This window comes from Podarcis filfolensis, assembly GCF_964270895.1.
Source record: "Podarcis filfolensis genome assembly, chromosome: 9".
Taxonomy (NCBI): domain Eukaryota; kingdom Metazoa; phylum Chordata; class Lepidosauria; order Squamata; family Lacertidae; genus Podarcis; species Podarcis filfolensis.
Window position 1 is genome coordinate 72763019 of NC_139610.1, and position 26300 is coordinate 72789318.

The window sequence follows — 26300 nt, forward strand, 5'->3', positions numbered from 1 at the left end:
ACATGGCAGGCACTTTCCCTTGGTGTGCACCTGGCACGGGCAATCAGCCCTGCTTGTCACCATTGCATCGCTTATGTATAGCTCCCAGCTGTGTTGGTGCAAATCATAGAATAGCCGCCTCTGCATTGAAGGGAACTGTGTTGGAAAGGCGTTTGAGATGCTAAAGTACCACTATCTGCTTTTTTGAAGAAATTACTTTGAGATTAGCTGTTTACATGCTTTCCCACTGGGCAAAGCACCATTACACATGTTGTAGATTAGTAAAAATGACTTTCCCAGGAAGGACTGAAGGACGTTCAGTTAATAGGATCCTTCTGCTGGACTGGAAAAGTCTTTTGCCTCCACTTCCAGGGGAGCAGCCATCCTGCCCTCTAGATCATGGGTAGGCAAACTAAGGCCCAGGGGCCGGATCCGACCCAATCACCTTCTAAATTCGGCATGTGGACGGTCTGGGAATCAGTGTGTTTTCACATGAGTAGAATGTGTGCTTTTGTCTAAAATGCATCTCTGGGTTATTTGTGGGGCATAGGAATTCGTTTGTTTTCTCTCTCCAAAATGTAGTCCGGCCTCCCACAAGGTCTGAGGGACAGTGGACTGGCCCCCTGCTGAAAAAGTTTGCTGACCCCTGCTCTAGATCTTCCCTGCCTCTGGTCGGGCCGGTTGGGTCCTCTGTTCTAGACAGAACCATCTTGCCTTTTGTTCACTTTGCAAAATGGTTTTTTGTTTTTACGCTATTCTGCCTTGCTTTAAATCATCTTCCGTATGTGTGTGTGTGTGTCTAGTTAATCTTCCTTGCTGATCTGGAATCATAGAATTGTAGAGTTGGAAGGGGCCTTGCCATGCAGGAACCTTTTGTCCAATGTGGGGCTTGAACCCCACAACCTTGAGGTTTAGAATCTCTTGCTCTGCTATGTGTCAGTGGATGTGTGAATGTGCAGCAGCCTCACCAATTTTTGACCATACCCACTGCTGGGTCCTGGGCTGGTTGGCCAAGTATGAAAAAAGGTTAGCCACCCCTGATATATGTGGTAACGGCTGGGCTGGGAGGCAGCAGGGAAGGGTGCTTTAAAATTATTGTTTTAAATAATTAAAGAAATGCATGGACATTGGTCTATCAACAGCTGTTGGCCCTCATAGTCAAGTGGAGCCTCTGTATACAGAGTCAGTATATCTCTATTAATTGTGGGGGCAAGCAGGACAAAGCTATGTTTGACTTGAAAGTTTAGAAGCATCTGTCTGTCTTCTGTTGGTCACAGAATGCTGGAGTAATCCTAATCCTGAAGGGGTCCTCCTTCACTGCGCTGGGTGTCCTTAATTGTATTTATTTGTTTGCCAGCTGCCTTGGTAGTTCTTGAAATGATAGGTTGTATATAAATTTTTGTACTCTAATTAAAAAAATAAGCAGCAAGCTATTGGCAGTGCGAATTGCTTGTGTGCCCAAGTGACTTGGGTTCAGTGTAGGTTAATGCAAGGCTGTTTCTGGCACGCCATGGACTCTTCTTTCCTTTGCTAGATTCCACACCTTTGGGGGTTTCTGCTGTCTGGGACCATGTAGCCATAACTACTAGTGGAACAAATGTTTCTGAACTGAATGACTTTTAAAGTATGGTAACTCAAGGCAGCTTCAGAATGCACACTAAGGAATTTTACATCCTGTTTGCTGAGGTCATTTTGAAGGCATGGTTCTGTGAATATTTGTAACCCTCCCAATTATTTGGTGATCTTGTGATTTAAGCACTCTGTAGCTCTTCTTTAACATCTGTGTTGTTTTCGACATATCAGTCAACAATTCTGACCACAAGTAAGTCACTTGATAAGTCTTGTGGCTCATACCAAATTGTGAAGCCTTTTTGTTGGGATCACCTCCCCGGTGAGTGCTTCAGGCAGACAGTATTCCAGTGATTAAAATACTTGAATTGTGTGTCTGTCATTCGCGAGTCACAAGCGGCCCAAAATTCAACACCCGTCGCCGTAGCTCTGAGAGTGCTGGTCTACTGCTGGAGGGAAGAACTCAAAACACACTTCTGTAAGTGGCAATGGTGCTTGATGGGGCTTCTGCTTGTGTGCTCTTCAGCTAGAGAAAAATGCTTTTCTTTTAGAACTGAGCTCTTGGGCAAGTTTTCAAATTGTACCGAACTCTTCAAGAGGAAGAACGGAAAGACAGCCACTTTGCAGGTTTATGGAAGCACTTTGGCTCAGTGGTGAAGCGAATGCGGCCATCCCAGGTACAATCCCTGACATCTCTATTTTTTTTTAAAAAAGATATTTATTAGAGTTTTACAAAAAAGAAAGATTTACAGAATAAAAGAAAAACCAAGAAAAAGAAGAATTCAAAAATACATAAAGAAGAAAAAAAGGGCAATACAAAAAACAAATCCATTTTTTGATATTTTTAAGCTCATTTGCTTGTTTCCTTGACCTCACACCTCCCCTTTTTGTATTCCCATTTACATAATCAATTCAGCAAATCCTTACCCTCTTTCATTTATCTTAACTCTATATCCTAACATATTATGACTCTATCTTTTCATCCATTTATCAATCAAAATTTATCATTTTTGCATATTCTTATTAACTTTTGTTGCTGAATACCACTTATTGCCAATCCGAACATAATTTTAACATTCATTAATTTTACAATATTTCTGAAGATAGTCTTTAAATTTCTTCCAGTCTTCCTCCACCACCTCTTCTCCCAAGTCTCGGATTCTGCCAGTCATTTCCGCCAATTCCATATAGTCCATCATCTTCATCTGCCACTCTTCCAGGGTGGGTAGATCTTGTGTCTTCCAATACTTCGCAATAAGTATTCTTGCTGCTGTTGTTGCATACTGACATCTCTAGGTAGGGGTGGGAACGTTCCCTGGAGAGCCACTGCCAGTCAGTGTAGACAGCATTGAACTAGATAGGCCAACAATCTCACCTGGTGTTAGGCAACTTTATATGTTCAGCTGAGCAGAATGCAAAGTTCATGACAAGTTCAATTTTTGGTGCCATGCTGCGTATAGAGTGTTGTCATCTTAAATCTTGTAATTTTTGCCCAATATTACTCTGGGTGTAGCTTCTTACATTGCGACACTCCCTTACAGAGTAGCTTAGGTACCGCACATGCATACTGTGAACTCAAGAGAGCAACTCTGCTCTTGTTTTCATGATCTCTGGCTGAAGGAGCAAGTGTGCAGTTTCTAAATTTGCTAGGCTGCGATTTTCAGCGAACTTTAACCTCTGATTGAGTGAATAATCAAAATGTGCAAACCTATGTAGGGTTGTTTTTCTGAGAGAATGGATTATAAATGCAGGTCAGAAACATCAGATTTGGATGTTGGAGATGCTGTCTTACCCCGAAACTCAAGTTCAAATTGATTTGTGGGATAGTTATGAGAATGAGAATTAATGTGCTGAAAAGGTACCAAGGGAGTGATAAAGCTAAGGTTCCTATTCACACCCAGTCTGTTGGATATGTGCCCTGGTCTTTCTTTGCAGTGTCTGTCCTTATTGGGGAGATGATGCTGTTACATTTTCATGGACTCTTGACTCCCTGGGTTCCTTCCCATGGCATCTAGAAACGGGCTTCCAATTTTTCCATTTCTCCTTGTTGATTTTTCAGCACTGATGAACTGCCAGATACTTGTTTGGTTAGTTGTTTGGTTAGTTGGCAAAGACCGGATGCAAACAGAACCCCATTAGGACAAGGACAAGGGCTTTTTATGTCAAGTTGCACGGAATGCTTTTATTGACATCCTCTTCAACATGCATAAACTTTGGAATGACTTGAAACGCATTTAACGTTAAAGATGTTCATAATCGCCATATGCATCTATGCTTGCCCTAAAATAATACCTAGTTTTTTACTTCTCTCCTTTGTTCTGGAGGCCAGCTGTGCTTTTAGGAGATTCTGGGTTGACAGCCATTTTCTAGAGAAAGCATTGAGTTTTGTGTATATTGGAGACTTATTTGCAGCCTCCCTGCAATTATACCTCTTTGTGCTACATAGGTGATTCCTCCTAAATCCGGATTGAGTGGGGCTGTAGTCCAAGGAGGTTCTGGAAACCCCCTGGAGCTTGGCATACTGTCCAGTTGATGTGGATCCACAATCTTATCATCCGCTTTTGCCATTAGAGACATAGTTGAGTGAATTCATAATTGGTAACTCTTCATGAATCTAGGCTAAAGTATTACCACTTTTGTAAAGCAAGCCCAAATTTGTTATGTTCACACTATGATCCTGATCCCACTGCACTATAGTACTTATGTGATTGATGTTCTTCCTTTGTTTCCCAATATTTTTAAAAGCACAATGATAGTGAAAATCTTAGCCCTGGTGTGTGTCTGGTTTTTAAAAAATTAAAAATTCGTGGCAGCTCAAGAGTTTCTCTCTCTCTACACACACACACACACACACACGCACACAAGCACACAAGCCTTGCAGGGTTACGGAATTTTTGCATATGATAGGAACAAAAAATCCAAAACTGTATTGACATATGGCTACTGACATGCCAACATGCTATAGATTCTGTTTGGTGACAGACAGTTTTCAAAATGTGCCTTGGTTGTCCCTTTCTACTGATTGTTGTCCCAGGGTGCAGTGGTTGCGAAAAGGGAAGATTCCAGGCTAGGGACCACTAGGAAAGGAATTGATAAAAATGCAACCACCGTACAAATCTATGGCGGGACTATATTTGAAATACTGGGTACAGTTCTGGTTGCTTCTTCTCAAGAAAGATACTACAGGGTTGGAAAAGCTTCAGAGAAGGGTGACAAAAATGATCAAGGGGATGGTGTGTGACTCCCGTATGAGGACACGCTGCAGCGTTTGGAGTTTTTTGTTTGTTTGGCTAGTTTGAAGGCAGTGAATTCCCTTGACTTGAATGGCTTCAAAAGAAGATTGGAAAGACTAATGAGGAAAAGACTTTCAATGAGTACTAACCCCAATGGGTACGTTCCACACCCCTGTCAGAGGCAGTATGCCTATGAGTTCCAGGGAATCACAGGTGGGCAACTGCTGTTGCCCTCAGGTCTTGCTGGTGGGCTTCCATTGGGGCTTCCAGGATGCTGGACTAGATGGGCCTTTGTTCTGATCCAAGAGGCTCTTCTTACATTTTGATGTTGCATGAAGGAGTTGACCCTTTGTGACTGAGGACACATCATTTACTGAGAGATTGATCGGTGAGCAGAGTAAAAACGCAGCCTCCCTGTCACTTGTCTTTTCATGTGTATTGATGGGAAGACTTGTACATGGTGACTTTCTTTAGTTGTTGGAATGCTCCTGTTTACAGTAACTCTTGTGGTCCAAAGGCTTGTGGTCATGATGAATTGCCCAGGACCCAGAGAAGCCTGGGTGTGGAAGAATGCTGGATCAGACCTAAGACTATTTGGAGCAGCATTCCGTTCTTGCATGCTCGCCAGATGCCCAAGGGAAGCCCCAAAGCATGACACGAGTGCAAGAGCACTCTTCCCAGTTGGACTCCTCAGCATTTCGTGTTCAGAGGCATGATGACCGCTGGAGGGTATTACACATCCATTGTGATGAGTAGCCATTGACAGCTGTATTCTCTATGAATTTGTCTAATCACCTTTTAGAGACATCCAGGTTGGTAATCTTTTGTTAGCAAATCTCATTGTTCAACTGCACTGTGCAAAGAAATGCTTCCTTTTGTCTGTTCCAAATCTCCCAACATACGCTGCATGCATTCAAAGCTCTTTTCTGGGGGGGGGGTGTTTGCCAGTTCCTCCCCCCTTGCCATGGTAGTTCCTTTCCCTCATGGGGTGTTCCTTTGGCAGGTGTCCTGACCTTTAGAGGTGGGCATGGGTGGACTATTGGGTTTCTATGAAAAGCTGGAGAGCTTAAAGTCTCCTGCATGTGGCAAACAGCGTGCAGAGCAGTTTGGATCCCAGCCAATGTTTGAGAAGCGCACAGGTGCAGAAAATGTAGGTTAGATACCAGCTTGTGTATTTCAAGATCCTTCATTTTTGGCATATTGTATGTTTCTAATTTTGGGATATGACTGTTGTGTCAGTAGGCAATCTATACTTTCTTCTTATAACTGCGTGGTGATTGCAACGAACTCTTTAAATGGAACAGAGATTACATAAATGGAAAGGCATGATTGCTAACAGAATCTGCTAGGCTCCAGATGTATTGCTCATTACCCTTCCCTCTGTTCTTTGTCTTCCACACTTGAAATTCTGATTGGCCTGGCTGCTCCTTCGGGCAAGGCCTCATACTTTTGCATATGCTGTAAAGTGTCATTGTGCCTTCATGGTGGGATGTGAATGTGAGTAGAGGGAGGAACCCAGTGCTGTGGTGCTTGTGCACAGCTTCATAAACTGGGAACGAACGCTGCCCCGAATTCTCCAGTGCACATTGTCATCCAGTTTCCCTTCCCCAAATAGTCTTGTCTCTTCTCACTGAATGAGGAAGTGGGGAGTACGTAACAATTCCACTGGTAGTACTTTATAGCATATAGTGGTGGCAATTGAGATCTGTTGGCCATGGAAACCTTGCTGCAAGTCTTGTTACAATTACTGGTAAACTCTAGACTGGAGCTAATACCGTAGCTTGGAAAAATCTGTTCGAATCTTTATCCGCCGGCATGAAATTTCTGGGCAGCTAGACAACTTGAGACCTGCCGGTCACAGAAACCCATCGCTGTGCTTCAAGTTATGCTGCAGTTATTACTGATATTCACTATAAAACCCAGATTGGGGTTGATACCGTGCCTTGGAGAAATCTGTTCAAATCTTTATCTGCCTGCATAAATTTTCTGGGCATCTAGGCAACCTGATGACTGGAATTTAAAGTGTTACTTACTTATTTATATATAAAAAACCACCCCCTTCATTGCAAAATGATCACAGGGTGGTATACAAATTATATAAAGCCAGTCAATAAAATTACTGTTCAATTCAGACAGTCTGTCCCATTTTATAACTAGGCTAATCTAGTCAAAAGCCCTGGATAAGTGGAGTTTTTCATCTGGTGCTGAAAATTAGGTAATGTTGATTCCACCATAATCCAGAGCCAGGGTGCTGTTACTAAAAATGCCCTATTATGAATCCCTAAAGTGTTTGTGCCTGTGAAACGATGAGTTTAGGCTTCAGTTTTTGGCTAGGGTGTGAATTGGTTGATTTTTGGTGATTCAACTCCGATTTTATAAATCTGTGCCTTTTTGAGGTGATTGCAGTAAAGATGTTGATGGATTGTTGACTGTTTTATAAGGTCACAATGATTAATGATGATAAACATAATCAGGAACCTGGAGGGTACCACATTGACATATAAATTATCCTCAGTACAGAAAGCAATGGATGTGAAAAGGTTCAAACCCAATTAAGTCTGTTAAGTTCTTCTGATTATAGGTGTAACTGACACAGTTTAGTCTTGACTCCTATCTTTACCCGACATCTAGTAGACAATAACTTACTTTGTTCTCATTTTAACATGCCTAGTCCTTTATCCCAAAGGCTGGCATGGAAAAAGTTGCAGTAATTTTCTCTGCCAAATTAACTCCGTCAGTCAATTGATATTTTTTTTTGCCAAACAAAATAAGCAGTTAAATGTCAGCTGGTCTGCTGCAGAGAAAACATAATTAAAATGGGTTTTTAACCAGACATTGTTTTGGGCTTATCTTTGTCTGTTGAAGGTTATTACAAAGCAATGAATGGATCATCTCCCTCGATTTTCATTGCATACCTGAAATCTGTTTTCACTAAAGTTCTGTATAGCCAAGTGTGCTTATATAAATGCTGAAGATGAGACAGCGATGAATGATCCCCATCTGCTGCAAATGTGACTTTAGCATAGCTTATCCTTAGTGAACTATTGCAGTGGGAAACTCAAACATTGGCGTTAGTTAATAACTTTGTCCTCTTTCAGGTATAATGGCAACCTCATGGCTTCTTGTCTGCATAAGCGGTGCTGAGCCTCGGGCTCTTGCTGCTCTCCTTCCTCCCCAACACATGTGGACAGAGGCTTTAGGTGCAAGTAAGAAAGAGCTCTTTATCCAGGCAAGCAACAGTACAGGCATGGTAGCAGACGCAGAATTCAGGGGTCACAAATAAGGAGTTCAGCAACCATTCAAGAGACATTCAGAGCTGCAGTGAAGATGTCCCAACAGGTTGCACACTACCCACTAAGCTTTTAAGGACTAGGCATGAGACTGTAGGGGACGCGGGTGGCGCTGTGGGCTAAACCACAGAGCCTAGGACTTGCCGATCAGAAGGTCGGAGGTTTGAATCCCCACAGCATGGTGAGCTCCCGTTTCTTGGTCCTTCTCCTGCCAACCTAGCAGTTTGAAAGCACATCAAAGTGCAAGTAGATAAATAGGTACTGCTCCGGTGGGAAGGTAAACGGCATTTCCGTGCGCTGCTCTGGTTCGCCAGAAGCGGTTTAGTCATGCTGGCCACATGACCCGGAAGCTGTATGCCGGCTCCCTTGGCCAGTAAGGCGAGATGAGTGCCGTAACTCCAGAGTCGTCTGCGACTGGATCTAATGGTCAGGGGTCCCTTTAGCTTTATCTTTTTATGAGACTGTAGTGTATTTGAGAAATATGGTTTATTTACACGTATTCACACTTGAAGCCTTCAGTGGAGGGGGTGCAGAACATTACACCCCAAGAGTGTCTCTTGCTGCTTCTCCCATAGCTTCAGCAAGCTTAGGCCCAGAGCAAAGACCAGTCAGGCTGCCTGGTCTTTTGGTGCAACCTCTCCCAGGCAGCCCTGCATGCAGTTCTGGCACCTCCCTTCTTCTCCCAAACCCTTGCAAAACGCAACCCAAGCCACATGCAGCATGGCCACACTGTTTTACCTTCAGGCTAAACTGGAATACTAAACATTTCTCTGCCCGTTGTAACCCTGGCAACCCCTGTCTCACAGATTCTAGGGTCTTCCCTTGATGCGCTGATGACTGTCCATCAACATCCTTGCATTTCTTAACAACTTACGCCCAGGCGATGCCCCAGCCTGGAAGGACTAGCTCAGTCTACATTTTTTCCCTTACTAAATCCAACATCTGTCAGCTCACCTTAATTCTCAAGGTACTGATTTAATCCCAGCACCCAGGAGTCTGCAGTGGTTCAGGGCACCCACAAACACATAACAGCAAGTAAATCATTTATAGGCTGTTATTGGAAATTCTCCTGTCCTTGACCTCTTAGAGGTATCCTGGTGTCCCTTTTTAGGTGGAGCAGTTGAGATCTGGGCAGATTTGTTTTCTAACCAAACTTTTCACTTTCCCCCTTGGGTCTCGCCAGCAATGCTGGAGACATTTGTGGTGCTATTTGTACTGTGAAAGCTGCAGTAATTGCTTTCAGAGTAGGTCAGTTGTAACGATTTCTGCGTAGTGAAGTTGTTTGGGAGAAGGGCAGATTGCACAAGATCTTTTGCCGTTTCGACAAGGTTTGTTTGAGCTACCAAAGTCTGTTTGTTTGCTATCAATTACCGGCAGGGCGCCGACTCAATTGATACACGGGTGCTCTTTGCACATTTAGATTCGGAGGGTTGCGCTGCTCTCTAAAGGTCATGCTTTGGAGAAAACAAGATCAAATTAGGCACCTGCGCTGTACGCCGAATTTCTCAGGGCTGTTAAACATTCAACCTCTTCTGTTCCGGCTAAAAGAAACAGCCATGCTACAAGGTTCAGGTGCAGGGAAATTTCAGTAGCAACCTTTAATGAATATAAAGTCACTAAAACGAACGGTCCTTCCTATCATTCTCTAGCTGCTTGTGGGGGACTAGTCAGAATCTGAAATTGGCCTTTTCTGGACCTTGCATCTCAATCCCTGGTGATGGCACATTATCAGATGTGTGAAATTCCTTCAACTCTGTAAGCTTGCAAGGATTTGGAAAAGCTGGGGTTGTTCCTTTGCCTTGCACAGCTGCTAGCAGCAGATGAGGCCTTAATCCGTTCCAGAAGTCCATTCCAAAACCAAAGCGTTCCAAAGCCAAGGCGCGCTTTCCCATAGAAAGTAATGCAAAATGGATTAATTCATTCCAGACTTTTAAAAGCAACCCTTAAAACAGCAATTTAACATGAATTTTACTATCTAACGAGACAATTTATCCATAAAATGAAAGCAATAATCAATGTACTGTATTATAAAATAAATAAGACAGTATTGTAGATGATATAAATTAAAATTTATTTTTTTCCTTACCTGCACTAATGACAGTCATTGTTTGGATGGGGAGCTTTTATCCATTTCCGCAGTCACACAATCAGTCAATCACTCAGTAGCTGAACTGGGTTCCACACAGTCACAAAAACAAATTAACCGAAAAAGCCTCAAAAACGAAAATGCAAAATAAATAGCAAAAACAAAAGAGCCAAACTTAATCCATTCTGGAAGTCCGTTTGACTTCTGAAATATTCGAAAACCAAGGCACAGCTTCTGATTGGTGCAGGCGCCCCGGAAACAATAGCCAACAGCCACATCGGACATTCGGCTTTCGAAAACCGGAACACTTCTGGGTTTTCGGCGTTTGAGAACCAAGGCGTTTGAGAACCAAGGTACCACTGTATGGTGGTTCTCATGCACCTTCACCACACATATATAGGAGTCTTGTTGGGGGTGTCTGCCTGGCTCCCAACATCCCAGAATCATGCTTTGAACTCCACTGCTGTCACCTTGTGCCGCTCTGTCCAGTTCACAAAATGCAAAGGCAATGAGGTCTAGTGGGCAAACACAAGTATTTGACAAGAGATGTCCAACTGTGTTCAATTACACCTGTGTGGACTCTGGGTTAGCTTCCTTTTAAGAAATGATTGCTATAATTTAGCTGTGGAATTTGTCACTTTCATTCCAATGTCAGCTGCCAATCATTTTTCTCTCTGTGCATTCATAGCAGAAGAGGTGCACCTTCATCTAGCTCTGAGCAATGAATGGTTTTATGCATCTGTTTGCTGTCACAAGTCATACACCACATAAAACAGTAGTTTTAAGTTAGGTTACAAAAGAGATACAGAGGATAAAATCAATTAAAAATAACCACAACATCAGAAAAGCTTACTTAAGATGCCTACTGAAGAAAATAATAATAATAATAATAATAATAATAATAATAATAATAATAATAATAATAATATCATCACCGAGCTGCTGCAGTTTGCCTGATCTCAGCTGGGAGGAATTTCCACATAATTGGGCTCTCCCTGTGGGGCCACCAGTAGCAACTCACTCAGATACTTTGGCGATTGGGCAGTCCTTAAAGAATTGGGCAGCCCTTAATGTTTCTTGGGGACGCGGGTGGCGCTGTGGGTAAAACCTCAGTGCCTAGGACTTGCCGATCGCATGGTTGGCGGTTCGAATCCCCGCGGCGGGGTGAGCTCCCGTCGTTCGGTCCCAGCTCCTGCCCACCTAGCAGTTCGAAAGCAGGTCAAAGTGCAAGTAGATAAATAGGTACCGCTTTACAGCGGGAAGGTAACGGCGTTTCCGTGTGCTGTGCTGGTGCTGGCTTGCCAGAGCAGCTTCGTCACGCTGGCCACGTGACCCGGAAGTGTCTCCGGACAGCGCTGGTTCCCGGCCTCTTAAGCGAGATGAGCACGCAACCCCAGAGTCGGTCATGACTGGCCCGTACGGGCAGGGGTACCTTTACCTTTACCTTTTAATGTTTCTTGCTATGGGCTTTTAAAATTAGCACAAGATCCTCCACTTTGAAAAGCAGCAGGGACTGTAAAAAGAACAGTGATTATTCAGTTCCTGCGGCATGAGGGACTGATGGCAGGAAACTTTGCTTGGTTTTGAGCAATTGGGAAGGGTTATGGGTATGCTGACCTTCAAAAGAAAAAAGAGAGACTGCAGGTAGACTCTCACAGCGTCTGCCTGCAAGTCTAATTCATTGTACTTCTGATTCTGCATACCAGCGATTAATGTCCCTGGAAAAGACAGGTCTCGGTTTTCCCCATGGCAAACTGTTGGAAGCTGTCTTTGGAGTGTGCAAATGTATGCTGATGCCATATTTGCTATGGACATGCTCAGTTGGAAGTGCCCTGTATGGGAAGTATGGGGCCAGGCATAGTTATCTGGCGTTATCTGAATGCAGTATACTAAGGCAAAAATGAGAGCAGTGGCCCAATGCTATGTGTCAAATTCTGCAACAAAGGGTGTGTTTCGTTTAACCTCTTTGCAGCTAGCTAATTTGGACTGGTACAGGGACGCGGGTGGCGCTGTGATCTAAACCACTGAGCCTAGGGCTTGCCGATTGGAAGGTTGGCGGTTCGAATCCTTGCAGCAGGGTGAACTCCTGTTGCTTGGTCCCAGCTCCTGCCAACCTAGCAGTTCAAAAGCATGCCAAAAAGTGCAAGTAGATTAATAGGTACTGCTCCGGCGGGAAGGTAAATGGCGTTTCCATGCACTGCTCTGGTTTCGGTGTTCCATTGTGCCAGAAGCATCTTAGTCATGCTGGCCACATGACCTGGAAGAACTGTCTGCGGACAAACGACGGCTCCCTTGGCCTGTAAAGCGAGATGAGCGCCGCAACCCCAGAGTCGTCTGCGACTGGACTTAACTGTCAGGGGTCCTTTACCTTTTTTACCTTTAATTTGGACTGAGGCTGTGATGTGGTAGTTTCCTAGAAAGCTGGTCAATCACAATAGTGCCAGTCACGCCAGACTTCTAATAGTTGTTTGCCCCTGTTAAACAGATATAATTCTTAGTAGCAGGTGACGTCCAGCTAAGTAATACTCACAGCAGTCTTGTTGGAATCAATGGATCTATTCTAGTATGACTTAATTGAATATCATTCTGTGTTGGGTGATGCAGGTTTGCACCCTTGGTTTGCTTCATGGTGATAATGATGAGGAAAAACCTGTACTCCTTGACCTCTGAATTTCTACCTCATAGTAGAAATTCTGAATTTGTACTCCTCCAGAAAATCTCAGAATACTAACTTTGGAGAGACTTTATTGCTAGTGAATCCAGGGACAGATAGAATGGATTTTCTAAAAACTGTAACTGTATGCCGGATACTTGAGGTCCCATTTAAATAGTTTGTCAGCAAAATCCACATTAGGATCTCTAGTATCACAGAATGAAAAACAAATATCTCTAGCAATATTTTAGCATTTCCACAAAGGGTGTGAGGAGATACTTTTAAAACACTTTGGCAAGAAGAAATGACAACACTTTGCTGAAAGGAGGGGAAGGATAATTACGAGAGTATAAGGATAATTTATTGGCTGTATTCATATTGAAGTTTTTTTAAAAGTAAAAAAGAAGTACTAAATCATGACGGGATGCTACATTTTTAGTTTCTCTTCACAGGCTTACTGGAAGTTCGGGGTATGTAACAGATGGACCTGGAAACTATAAATACAAAACGAAATGCACATGGCTTATTGTGGGAAGGTAAGAAGCAAACACCTTTATATTCACAGGATGGAATTGGGCAGTATTCTTGCCTGTATGTAGCTACATCATGATGTTTTTAACTGCTCTCCCAGTTGGCTTATATTTTGCTGTCCAGTTGCTAAACAGGAAAGAATTGCTCTTGAACAATTATTGAAACTGGCCCTAATTTTGCATTCCAGCAGTTTTATGCTGTTGTTTTTTTTGGATGAGAATTCTTACCAAATTTAAGAACAGTTCATAGACCACGGTCTGGTCCAGTCCGTACAAAAACGGCATCCATCTCTCTTTAGTTTGGGGAATAAGACTTCTTCCTGGCCTATAGCAAAGACTACAGCCTGTCATTTGGAATAGAGCTATGAGGATTAAGCCCCAGAGAATCTCTCACCACCCATTTCTTCAGGCTGTGGTTCACCATCAGCAGAGATAGGGAAAGATCTGAGTTGTATCGGGTGACATAATTAAAAAATACCAATAATTTGGTGGTTCGGCTTTCTGATCATAGCTACTATTCTCCTTGGGTTGGCAAAAGAGAGGAAAAACAATTATTGTTCTCCCTCAAGCTTAAACTTGTGGGTCACAGCCTAGCTGCCCAGATATTGTGCCAAAGGCAAGAGGCAGCATATTTCATGACTTTTCCTCTTGTGCAAGGATACAAAACCCGGCATTTCCCAAATGAAAGCTGGGACTTCTCTGATCCTGTCCCAAATTCACATTTATTCAGTCAGACCTTCAGAGGGTCTGTCAACCTTTCAGTCAAGGTCCTTGCTTTAACTACAATGATATTTGTTTTTCCCCCAGCAGATTTTAGTGGTTTCTTAGCAGGATTTTTTTTTTTTAATTAAGAATGGCGCTTTTATCGTTCCATTTCTTTTGAAGGGTGCTTATGTTTTTGTTCATTCATAATGTTTTGTGGTATTTTTAGGCTGGATGCTGGCAAGCCCAACCTATTTTGAGATTCTGGAGCACTTGATGCGTTTACGTTTGCGCACATTTGTTGGGTCAGATGTGACAGAATATATATATCTACACAAATGAAATTTCTACATAGAAGCAGTTGCCTGTATTGAAGAGGCACCCCCTGCGTTGTTAACCTTATTCCTGTGTCTGTGATATGTGAGTTAGCTAGGAGATGTCATTGCAGTCCTTGATGTGAAAGAAGAGAGCAAAACTGAATATAAGTGAGGAGACTATGCTAAATTTTTGAGATACATCGATTGTTGGACTGGACATTTTCAGGCAAAATATATTGGGGTGGAGGTGGGGGGTTAAAATGTGTGGCACCCCCCAGTTGCAGTCTATAAAGATTCAGCCCCACAACAGTGGCACTGTGTGACTGCTCTGATAATATTTCCTTCCTTTGTGAGTCCGAACTGCCAAATTATTGTCAATACAGTGGTACCTCAGGTTACATACGCTTCAGGTTACATACACTTCAGGTTACAGACTCCACTAACCCAGAAATAGTGCTTCAGGTTAAGAACTTTGCTTCAGGATGAGAACAGAAATCGTGCTCCGACGGCAGCAGGAGGCCCCATTAGCTAAAGTGGTGCTTCAGATTAAGAACAGTTTCAGGTTAAGAACAGACCTCTGGAACAAATTAAGTACTTGACCTGAGGTACCACTGTAGCATGAAGCTGGTCAGCAGGACCTAGCTTTTACATAGGAATATTTCCTCATTGTGTTGAGATTATAATAGCCTGCAGAATTTCAGCTTTGGCTAATTCTTCAGGATTTAGTAAAACCTATTGTATGGGGACCAACTTGGAAGAAATGCTCACTACAAAAAAAGGGTTGATGGAAGTTATGAGGCAACAGTCATTGCATCACAATAAAATAACTTGAAAGAACAGATGATGATACAATATTAGAGGCGAGCTGTGGCTTTGCTTGCAAAAGAGAGCAATATGTTGAGGGTCTGTGGAAATAATGCCGCTTGTTTTCTTCCCACAGGCCGAACTCGATCCTTAGGCTCCGTTTTAATCATTTTGCGACGGAATGCAGCTGGGACCACTTGTACGTATATGATGGGGATTCGATTTATGCTCCATTACTGGCTGCTTTTAGGTAAGCCCCAGAGAACAGTGTGAAACTAATTGGTTTGTCGTATTTGTTTGATGCGATTCTTCATGTTTTGTCTTGAAAGTCTGCGGTTCTTTTTTTTTCTGTCCTAGGATCAGGAAACGCAGGGAAAGTATTATGTGGTATATTTTTTGTTTGTAGTTCCCACATTACTTGAGTTTCTACGCCTTTGCATATCTGTGCATGTGGTGAACACAGGAAAAGCCTTTGCACAGCAGTCCTCACTGTGCTGTGCTGCCGCTCCACTAGTTTTCATTTCGACTCACATTGAAGCTTTGACTGATTTCAGCCAAATGTGATGGCTATGCATGATCTGGCCGCCTTGAAAACCTTTTCCCTTGCCCATCAGGTGCCTTGACACTTCTGTATTGCAACAGGAGATGCACTTGGGTTCCATGTTGCTTTTATTCGGGTGCTTTAGGAAGTGGTCAAGACTGAGAACTTGACAGTAGTTCTGTTTCTTCTTCATTGCCCAGATGTCATATAGTGAGGCCGTGGTTCATCTGGGAAAGTAATATAGATCTCTCCCACCCCAGTCATTAGCAAAGATCTTGCAGATACTTGCTTTGAATTGCATTTTCATCTGTAAAGCTGAAGTGAGATAGATACAAGTTGGCTGTTCCTATTAATGGGGTTCCAGGAAGCTTTAAATCGGTGTGTTTCGAAATGGCATAAAACGAGAAATCACTGCCTGGGGATAAACACAGTTTTATACATAGAAATAGTCTTTCACCTTCTGTTTCATCTTGAGATGAGCTTGTTGATTTTGACACTTGCCAGTTTGGCAATCCAGAATTGGCTTAAGTGAACTTAATTTAGAGCAAGGTTAAGCAGATGTTTCTGTGTTTGCCGTCTTCAGCTCATGCTGTTGGCAAACTTATAAGCGTTTCTTCTTGCAAGTAGGCAAGCTCTGATATTCCCCCAGGTGCCTAAGAATAATGAACTTCCCCATCACTTGTCTATCTGATTTGCTGCTGGCTTCTACAAAGTGGATTTTGATCCCTAGGTAATATAATGCTGACTACAGCTTGACTCTTTCAATGATGTCTTCATATGGCCTAAAGCTTCCAGGTGCTGTTGTAGATACTGATGACAAACACAGTTGGGCAAGTGACTGCCTTGACATCTTGTAAGCCCCAACTTCATTAAAAGTCCCACCCTGCCTGATGGATCTACTGTCATTCAGTTGCATCACACGAAACCATCATTGGAGCAAGAATCAAGACTAACATGCTTAGCTCGGTCTAAGTCTCCTTTTCTCTCCCTTGACTGCCAGTGTTGCTTACACCTTCAAATGGCAGCTGGAACCTGACAGCTGCCTAAAGCAACCTCATTAGACTTTTGCTCCGTAGATACCTGCATCTTCTGGTGCCTTAAATAGCCAGTCCTGGGTAGTCAAGTAATTTCCCCATTCTGGAATCTTGGCTGGCAGGCAAACAGGTTCCTTCCAGAAAATAAAGTCCTGGCATTCTACTGGTTAACTCTGCTATTACAATGGGTTTGTCTATGAACAACTACTTCAACGGCCTGGAGATGTTTTACTAGTTCTCCACTGTGATGGGAAAACAAAGCTCTTGTTGTTCCTAGCTGCCCCTTGGTTGAACAATTGGGTTCACTTGACATTAAGCTATGATGAAACATTGACTTTAGAGTGACAGGCATAAGAGGGCTGCAAATATATAATTAATCTTTAGGCACCTGAGCCCTACGAGGGTGCGCCAAGTGTGAAATGATTTCTCTTAATGCTTTAATGTGCAAAAGTTGAGTGGCAGTAATTTTCCTCTAGAGAAAGTCTTGTTTGTTGGAACCTTGCATATACCAAGGTGTCTAGCCAAAGGATTTCTAACCAGGAAAAAAAAAAGCATTCAAATTGCATGAAAGTGGTAGACGAGATTGGACAGGCTGTCTCAGATGCTTGATGTGGGGTGCTGACTCTTGCACCCCGTGCGCGGCCCACCTTAGCTATTGTTGTTGTTTAGTCGTTTAGTTGTGTCTGACTCTTCGTGACCTCATGGACCAGAGCATGCCAGGCACTCCTGTCTTCCACTGCCTCCCGCAGTTTGGTCAGACTCATGCTGGTAGCTTCGAGAACACTATCCAACCATCTCGTCCTGTTCTCTGTCGTCCCCTTCTCCTTGTGCCCTCCATCTTTCCCAACATCAGGGTCTTTTCCAGGGAGTCTTCTCTTCTCATGAGGTGGCCAAAGTATTGGAGCCTCAGCTTCAGGATCTGTCCTTCCAGTGAGCACTCAGGGCTGATTTCCTTCAGAATGGATGCGTTTGATCTTCTTGCAGTCCATGGGACTCTCAAGAGTCTCCTCCAGCACCATAGCTATACCATTTGCATATTATGAGACATGCACCATTTGCATATTGTGGGACATGCACCTTTTCTGTGCCTGAAAGGACCTCCGTTCACTGAGAAGGTCAGTTCTTCTGGAAGTCTGCACATGCCCCAGAACTATGGGTGTGATCAGGCTTTGCTTTGATCAGTGAGAACATCATTGTGATCAGCACAGTTGTGTGAATCAGTGCAGATGTAAGCTGGAGGTGCGTGGCAGTCACAAGCAAACAAGAGGTTGCACTTGGACCAATGTAATTCCAGAATCCGGTGCTGTATCGAATGTGAGCGAGACATATAATTGGCTGGTTTTTATATTACTTTACTGTTTTCACTGGAATTGTTGTGTTCTTAGTTTCTATGTTTGAGGTACCCCACCCTGGCATCACCTGCTTGATGGAGAGTGGGCTAAAAATGAAATAACTAAAAAGGGCTCTGATTTCTCATTTTGTGTGTTTGTAGTTCTCAGCTAGCATCCCCTACCTTAATTAGATGAGTACCCTTTTGCATTGTTTGAGAAGCACAAGGCCGAGAGCTCTTTATCTGAAGGACTGTCTGGTCCAAGGCTGGTTGAAAAGTGAAGAACCATTGGAAGGCACAGCGAGGTGTCCACCCACAGCCAGCACCTGGAGAGATGGATTTCCATTCAAATTACAGAAATTATTTCTACACATACAAATTATCACATACAAATACGTGTCCTCTTTCATTCCCTTTTGGGGTTGATTCATTCTGACTTCGTGGCAATTCTTAGGTGGCATGCTATCTCCGAGAGAAATATTTTTATTTTATATTATTTATTAAATTTATATACTGCCTTTCATCTGATGAGCACATGCAACATGAAAACTCCCTCCCTCCTTCCCATATACGTGTGTGTTGAATTCTTGAGTGTTTTGCCTCCTGTAATTTGGAGCATTGTATATGTAGTTGAAACCTTTCCCTTCTCGAAAAGTACAAAAGGAAGATAGATGGTGTTTGAAAATATGTTTGATTTTGATCGCTTTAGCCTCTTCCTGATTTTTGAGAGAGACAGAGTTTAAATGGACAAGATAGATAACTGATCCCTGTTAGTTGCTCCTGCAAGTGCCCCCATAGGTCTTGCTCCCATCCATTTGATTTGATTTTAAATGTGTATGGTTGCATATTTGCCCATCTAAAGATGATGATGGGAGGGTTTTTTTAATGCATGCCTTCATAATTAAAACCAGATGCATTATCCAGATTAAATGATTTGGATACTGACTCAGGTGAATGAGAGTTTCATTTTAGTGACTAAGGCTGCAGTCCTAACCCCACTTACCAGGAAGTGAGCCCCATTGAATCCAGTAGGACTTAACTCGGAGTAGTCACAGTTTGGCTTGTGCTGCAGGTTGTATAAATTGCGCTACTCAGTGATATTGATGGTATTTGTAAACTGTTCGACAGTCAGATGTTATGCTTTTGTCTCCATATATTACTTTGTTGGCCAACTTTTCTACTGATAGGACTGTGTGGGGTCTTCCATCTAGTCTTCGATGTTGCATCTTTGCCTATTCTAGCTCCTGAAACCCTTTCCTAATGCAGCTGCCTCTTATCTTGTCTCTCCCTGTACAGTGGCCTGATCGTTCCCGAGAGGGAGAGCAACGAGACGGTCCCAGAAGTTGTAGCCACCTCTGGTTATGCTCTCCTCCATTTCTTCAGTGATGCCGCATATAACTTGACAGGATTTAACATCACCTACAAGTAAGTTGCAGCTACGGGTATGCGAGGAGTGCCAGAATGAAAGGCTTTGAAGTACTGCTTTAAATTCACTTGTCAGTTTCTCCCTGCTTGCATTTACAGTTGGTTTTGAAGCAATATCTCCTTGTGGATTTAGCTTGCATCTTGAATCAGCACTTCATTTACCGTATTTTTCGCTCTGTAAGATGCACTAGACCACAAGGCGCACCTAGTTTTTGGAGGAGGAAAACAAGAAAAAAAAATTCTGAATCTCAGAAGCCAGAACAGCAAGAGGGATTGCTGCGCAGTGAAAGCAGCAATCCCTCTTGCTGTTCTGGATTCTGGGATAGCCACACAGCCTGCATTCGCTCCATAAGACGCACACACATTTCCCCTTACTTTTTAGGAGGCAAAAGTGAGTCTTATAGAGCAAAAAATACGGTATTTGAAGAAAACACACCGATAACGTGGTTTCTGCCCTGTTAGGTTTGGGCAGGTGATTATTTTGGACTTGCTGGGAGCATAAATAGCTAACCATACCTATGTTTTATCCTGTGTGTCTGGTATATTGATAGCAGTTTCCTCCCCTATTCTACTGGCAAATGCAGAATGTATCATGCCCTGCTCTTAAAAAAAAAAGGTTAATTTTATTACTTACACTTGGATCTTTCAAATTCCCAATTTGTGATCTCTAATTCTTTACACTGAACTGGGATCTGAAACACACCAATGGAAGGAATGGCCATCTGGGATGTAGCAACAAACATTTCCAGAACTTGAAATTCTAGAAACTGTAGCACCATCTTGTGGCATCAGTTGGTATTTCACTGTACGAAACCTTGAAGAACAGAAGAAGCTGATTTATACCAGGTCAGATGATTTGCCAGTCGAGGCCAGTAGCGTCTTCTCTAACTGGAGTGGCTTTCCAGGCTCTTGGCAGACTTCCCCTTACCCATTACTTGGAACCTGATGGTTCTTAACTGGATTTACTGGGGACTCAACCTTGGAAATTCTACGAATAAGGCATGTGCCCTGCAGTGAACTAAATGACCCTTTTGTAGTTCCTTGTTTAAAAAAATACCCCATGCATACCCCAGCTGCCCTGACTCAGCAGAGCTGAAGAAAGTGATTTGATGTACAAGTTGTTACTGATCCAGATCTCCTAGACTGGAGAACTTAAGCCAGCCTCCTAACAGATGAGACCCACATGATCTCACCATCATTTATTTGTATGCCGTCTTTCCATAATTAAAACCATGTTCAAGGTTTCCATAACTACAGAAGTAGTCATAAACAATAAATAAAACACATCAAAAAGTGGCAAAAAAGAGACTAGTAAATTTAATGAGTAATGATCACTGGAGAACAATTTTTTTTTCCATTTTCTGTTGCATGAGATTTTTCAAGTGTTCTTATATGTTCTTTCAATGCTGATTTCAAATCTGAAATCGATTTTCATGTACAGTGGTACCTTAGGTTACATACGCTTCAGGTTACAGACTCCACTAAACCAGAAATAGTGCTTCAGGTTAAGAATTTTGCTTCAGGATGAGAATAGAAATCGTGCTCCGGCGGTGCGGCGGCAGTGGGAGGCCCCATTAGCTAAAGTGGTTCTTCAGGTTAAGAACAGTTTCAGGTTAAGAATGGACCTCCAGAACGAATTAAGTACTTAACCCGAGGTACCACTGTACATGCTATAGTTATCTTTCAATTTCCAACTTTTGCTGATATTTCGTATTTACACTGGGCATAAGTGAACACTGACACATTGATCTACCCTAACCACATGGTAATTATTGTTTTGCAAACTTAATTTTTCTTTATTCTTACAGTTTTGTAACCTAAATCAGATCAGTCCATGGCTTCTTCAAGTAGACAAAAATGTGTAAACAAGCCTGATTCCTTTTGTTATGTATGTGGCTGCAGGTGTCAGTGCAACAAAATTTTTGTTCCCCAGTGTAATCCACAATCATACCATTATCTCTTTTGAATATTTCACCTTCCCTCACCTGGGCACAGCCATGTTACCTATTTTGTAGCTCTGCAGCTGCTCCTTGTCTGGCTACTTTTTTCTAGGTTCTGCCTATCAAACCCTTACACTCAGATCATTAACTTCAAAGGCTGAAAACTTTCTGATTCTGTGCACTAAGTCTCCAGAAACATGTTTCGAAAGTCTGGAAGAGTTCTGTCCTTTCGCTGAGCATAATTTGGTTGATTAAAGGGCAAAATTGTATTGCATTCTTTTCTTTTTCTCCCCCCCCCAAATTACTATGACATACTGGGTTTCGATCCGGACGTTCCTCCCAAGGGAGGAGTAAAACTGCTAGCTACCTGAGCATATTTGGCATGAGTCTTGGTCGTTTGCTGTTGCCAGTCTCCATTTCCCGGTTCTATGACAACCCATCTTTGATATGACCTTTTCCTGATTCTCTGCCTGCAGCTTTGATGTCTGCCCTCATAACTGCTCTGGCAGAGGGGAGTGCAGGGTCACCAACAGCAGCAAAGTGGTTGAATGTGAGTGTTCAGAACATTGGAAAGGAGAAGCCTGTGACATTCCATTCTGCCCAGACGACTGTGGCTCCCCAGAGAGAGGGCTGTGCAACGTGAATGGTACCCAAGGATGTGTTTGCAACTCGGGCTGGCAAGGTAGGTGGCAAATGCCCTTTTGTGATACAAGTATTAGAGTTTGAAATGCTTAGCAAGGATTTGAATGGTGCTGGCATTTTTTGTTTCCAGTTTGATGTGAGCTCCCGTTGCTCTGTCCCAGCTCCTGCCAACCTAGCGGTTCGAAAGCATACCAGTGCACATAAATAAATAGGTACCACTGTGGCAGGAAGGTAAACAGCATTTCGGTGCACTCTGGTTTCCGTCACGGTGTTCTGTTGCACCAGAAGCATTTTACTCGTGCTGGCCACATGACCCGGGAAGCTGTCTGTGGACAAACGCCGGCTCCCTTGGCCTGAAAGCGAGATGAGCACCACAACCCCATAGTCGCCTTTGACTGGACTTAACTGTCCAGGCATCCTTTACCTTTTTACCTTTACCTACATACTCGGATAGCCGCCAACACCTATCCCGTCAGCTATCTATTTGGATTCACTCATCCTGCTTCCCCAAGCTTCTTGGCAGCTCTTGTTCTGCTCCTAGGGTGGAAATTTCTATTATTTCTTCCATTCTTCTGCTGCTCCTGTACTTCCGCCCCCTAGTCCCTTCTTATCCTTTTCTTTATTCAGGTCCCCTCTTCCTCCCCCTCCTTATTAGAGCTTATTACTTATAAATGTCTGTCAATATAAATGTAGTTCTTGAGTGCTGGAAAGTATGTAATACTGTTCTAGACACATTTGGTTTTGCTTCTCCTAGGTACAGACTGCTCAGTACCTGTCCCAGCAAACCAGTCGTTCTGGACTCAGGAGGAATTCTACATCCCCAAACTTCCTAGAGCATCTCATAAAGCCGTAGTCCAAGATGATGTCATGTGGGTAGTTGGTGGTTACATGTTCAACCACACGGATGCTCAAATGGTTTTGGCGTGAGTACAAACAAAACTTCAAAACGTTTTAATGAGAAATGGTAGTGAGGGGTTTCACTGTGCTCTTGTGTGTTGACCTGTTCTAAATTTAGAGGGAACCAAGATGTTGGGATGAGTAACAGCCAACCGTGTGACTGCAGTACAGTGCTGGCCCTGCTCTCTTTCTGCTCTTTTGAAGTATAATAATAATAATAATAATAATAATAATAATAATAATAGTAATAATAATAATAATAATAATAATAGTAATAATAATAATAATAATAGTAATAATAATAATAATAATAATAATAATAATAATAATTTATTATTTATACCCCGCCCATCTGGCTGAGTTTCCCCAGCCACTCTGGGCGGCTCCCAATCAAGTGTTAAAAACAATACAGCATTAAATATTAAAAACTTCCCTAAACAGGGCTGCCTTCAGATGTCTTTTAAAAATAGGACAGCTGCTTATTTCCTTGACATCTGATGGGAGGACGCTCCACAGGGTGGGCGCCACTACCGAGAAGGCCCTTTGTCTGGTTCCCTGTAACCTCACTTTTCGCAATGAGGGAACCGCCAGAAGGCCCTCGGTGCTGGACCTCAGTGTCCGGGCTGAACAATGGGGGTGGAGATGCTCCTTCAGGTATACAGGACTGAGGCCATTTAGGGCTTTAAAGGTCAGCACCAACACTTTGAATTGTGCTCGGTAACGTACTGGGACGTATCGCTAAGCTGTTTCTTGCCTTGTGCTCTCCCTTTCCTTAAAAGATGGTGGTACCTGGTGATCTCTCTGCAGTCTTGCACGTGGGCTCTGTGGCTGTGCAGAGCAAGGCTCGAAACCTTCTAGAGCTAGGTGGAAAGGTTTTTGTGGAAAGGGCAGATGCTCAAAGGGCCTGGCTCCTCCTTGCCATCTCTCTCAGCAAAGCTCCTTCTTGGTGGCAGAAGATGATGTGTCATTAGGAACTTTCTTTATGGGCTCTCTCTGCAATATGCAAAGCTAGGCTTTCTGCCCCCTGTCTACCTTATTCTCTGTCATTTCCTGTGTATTTGTTTCATATCTGTTTCCCCTGTGATTTATGTGATGTCTGGTGCTGCTTCAGTCGCAGCTGAACACCATGTGTGGCAGTGAGTTTGTGGTGGCTATGATTGCTGCCTCTTTTTTTGCTTCAGTGAAGGTGGACAGGTCCTCTTGTTTTCAGTTGGATGTTGTAGACAGGTCCTCTGGTTTTCAGGTTACCTTGTGTAAGGAGGTCACCTTCGCAGCAGATGCCACAGCCAGAGCTCCCAGAGCTTCATTGGCCAAGCAGCTCAGCTTTGTCCTCTCACCCTTGTTATTGATGGCTGAGTCCTTCCCCATGGACCCTTCCTAAGCAGTTAACAGGGGACTGCCTGGCACCTGTAACTGCTTAGGAAGGGACCATGGGTGAAGACTCAGCCATCAGTAACGAGGACTAAGACAAAGCTGAGACAAAGCTGTGCTCGAATGATGCAGCCATGTGAGTGTTGCTAGTTGCATAGATGTCTTCTGTGGTCCCAATTCTTCTCCCTGATAGGATGCCAGTTCCATGGGGGAGACTTGCATGGCCAGCCTTGCATGTAATTGTTGAGACGTTTTGGTGCAACCTTTGAAGCCTGGCACCTGCTTGCAGAAGAAGTGTTTCCCAAGCTACGGGTAAAGGGTGCCATGGGAGCCTCTTAATTGTGTATATGCCTTTCACTGTCTCTCTGTATTGGCTATACGGTGGTACCTCGGGTTACATACGCTTCAGGTTACATCCGCTTCAGGTTACAGACTCTGTTAACCCAGAAATAGTACCTCGGGTTAAGAACTTTGCTTCAGGATAAGAACAGAAATCAGGCTCCAGCGGTGCGGCAGCAGCAGGAGGCCCCATTAGCTAAAGTGGTGCTTCAGGTTAAGAACGGATCTCCAGAACGAATTAAGTATTTAACCCGAGGTACCACTGTACTTCATTAAACTAATACAGCTGAGGTCAATAAAGACAACCCAAATAGGTGGCAATTCACAGGATTGTGTCTGGAGCTGGCTTATAGCCACGGCACTCCAGGGTAAAAAAGTTTTATGAAAAAGGTCCTTACTCATCTTAAGAGAGAATATTTGGAGATGGCGCTGAACAAAAATGAATACAAGCATTCCTCTTGTTTCTGCTGCTTCTTTCCTGTCTTGCTTGAATTCATTTTGAGGGTCTGTTTTCTCTATCAAAGAACCACAACAAATGCAGCCCCTTATATTGCCAGCAGAAGCACTGGAGTCAAATCGGTTTTTGTTTTATCCGTGTGCTAGTTTGATCATTAAACACCCCTTTTAGCATTTTTACTGTGTTTGCCCTATTCTTGTCCCATGTGCATTATGAGAAGTATAAGTAGCAGCTTTGTGCTCGGGAGTGCAAAAGGGATACATCAGTGTATTTTGCCTTTTTCATTATGCAGGTATAATCTTCTTTCCGGAGAATGGCTGCCCCTGAACAGCAGCGTGAATGCAGTTGTGATCAGATACGGACATTCCCTGGACATACACGAAGTAGGTGACTTTGTTAGAGTTATTGAGGCTGCGATTTGTGTTCACATTGTATTGTAATGGCCATTGGCTGCAAACAATAAAATCGATTGGACTATTATTAGAACTATTGAGGCTGTGTTTCCAATCTGGTTTGAAATTCTGGGCCTGCTTTGGGTGAACTCTTCTCCCAGTAGAAACATGGAGGAGAAGCATTCAGTATTCCATGTCTGTTTTGGCAACCGCCCAAGTTGTACGTTCTCTTGATAGTGTTGGTGGGACATGACGCAGATCAGCGAAGGGCTCATCTTTGGGCGTAGTCTGTTCTCTGGGGATCAAGTATGCTGAAGCAGCTCTTTTGTGACTCTTAAAAAACAGTGAAGGGATGCAGGTGGCGCTGTGGGTTAAACCACAGAGCCTAGGGCTTGCCGATCAGAAGGTCAGCGGTTCGAATCCCTGCGATGGGGTGAGCTCCTGTTGCTCGGTCCCTGCCCCTGCCAACCTAGCAGTTCGAAAGCATGCCAGTGCAAGTAGATAAATAGGTACCACTCCGGTGGGAAGGTAAATGGCGTTTCTGTGTGCTGCTCTGGTTGGCCAGAAGCGGCTTAGTCATGCTGGCCACATTACCTGGAAGCTGTATGCCGGCTCCCTCGGCTAATACAGCGAGATGAGCGCCGCAACCCCAGAGTCGGCCACGACTGGACCTAATGGTCAGGGGTCCCTTTACCTTTACCTTTAAGAAACAGCGAGATGAGAGCAGACTAAAGAGCTTTGATATAGTGTCTTTATTTATTGCATTTGC

General features: G+C 43.4%; 1 protein-coding gene across 4 annotated transcripts in view; it reads left to right on the forward strand.

Annotated features, from left to right (window-relative positions):
• The window catches only part of ATRN (attractin), a 167947-nt gene that overhangs the window by 34922 nt on the left and 106725 nt on the right, over positions 1-26300 (forward strand). For all 4 annotated transcript variants that reach the window (XM_083631612.1, XM_083631614.1, XM_083631615.1 and 1 more), the window contains exons 2-7: positions 13263-13346; positions 15300-15413; positions 19365-19493; positions 21910-22115; positions 22830-22998; positions 25432-25522. In XM_083631612.1, coding sequence (XP_083487738.1) covers positions 13263-13346; positions 15300-15413; positions 19365-19493; positions 21910-22115; positions 22830-22998; positions 25432-25522 — 793 coding nt within the window. The remainder of the gene's footprint in view (positions 1-13262; positions 13347-15299; positions 15414-19364; positions 19494-21909; positions 22116-22829; positions 22999-25431; positions 25523-26300) is intronic.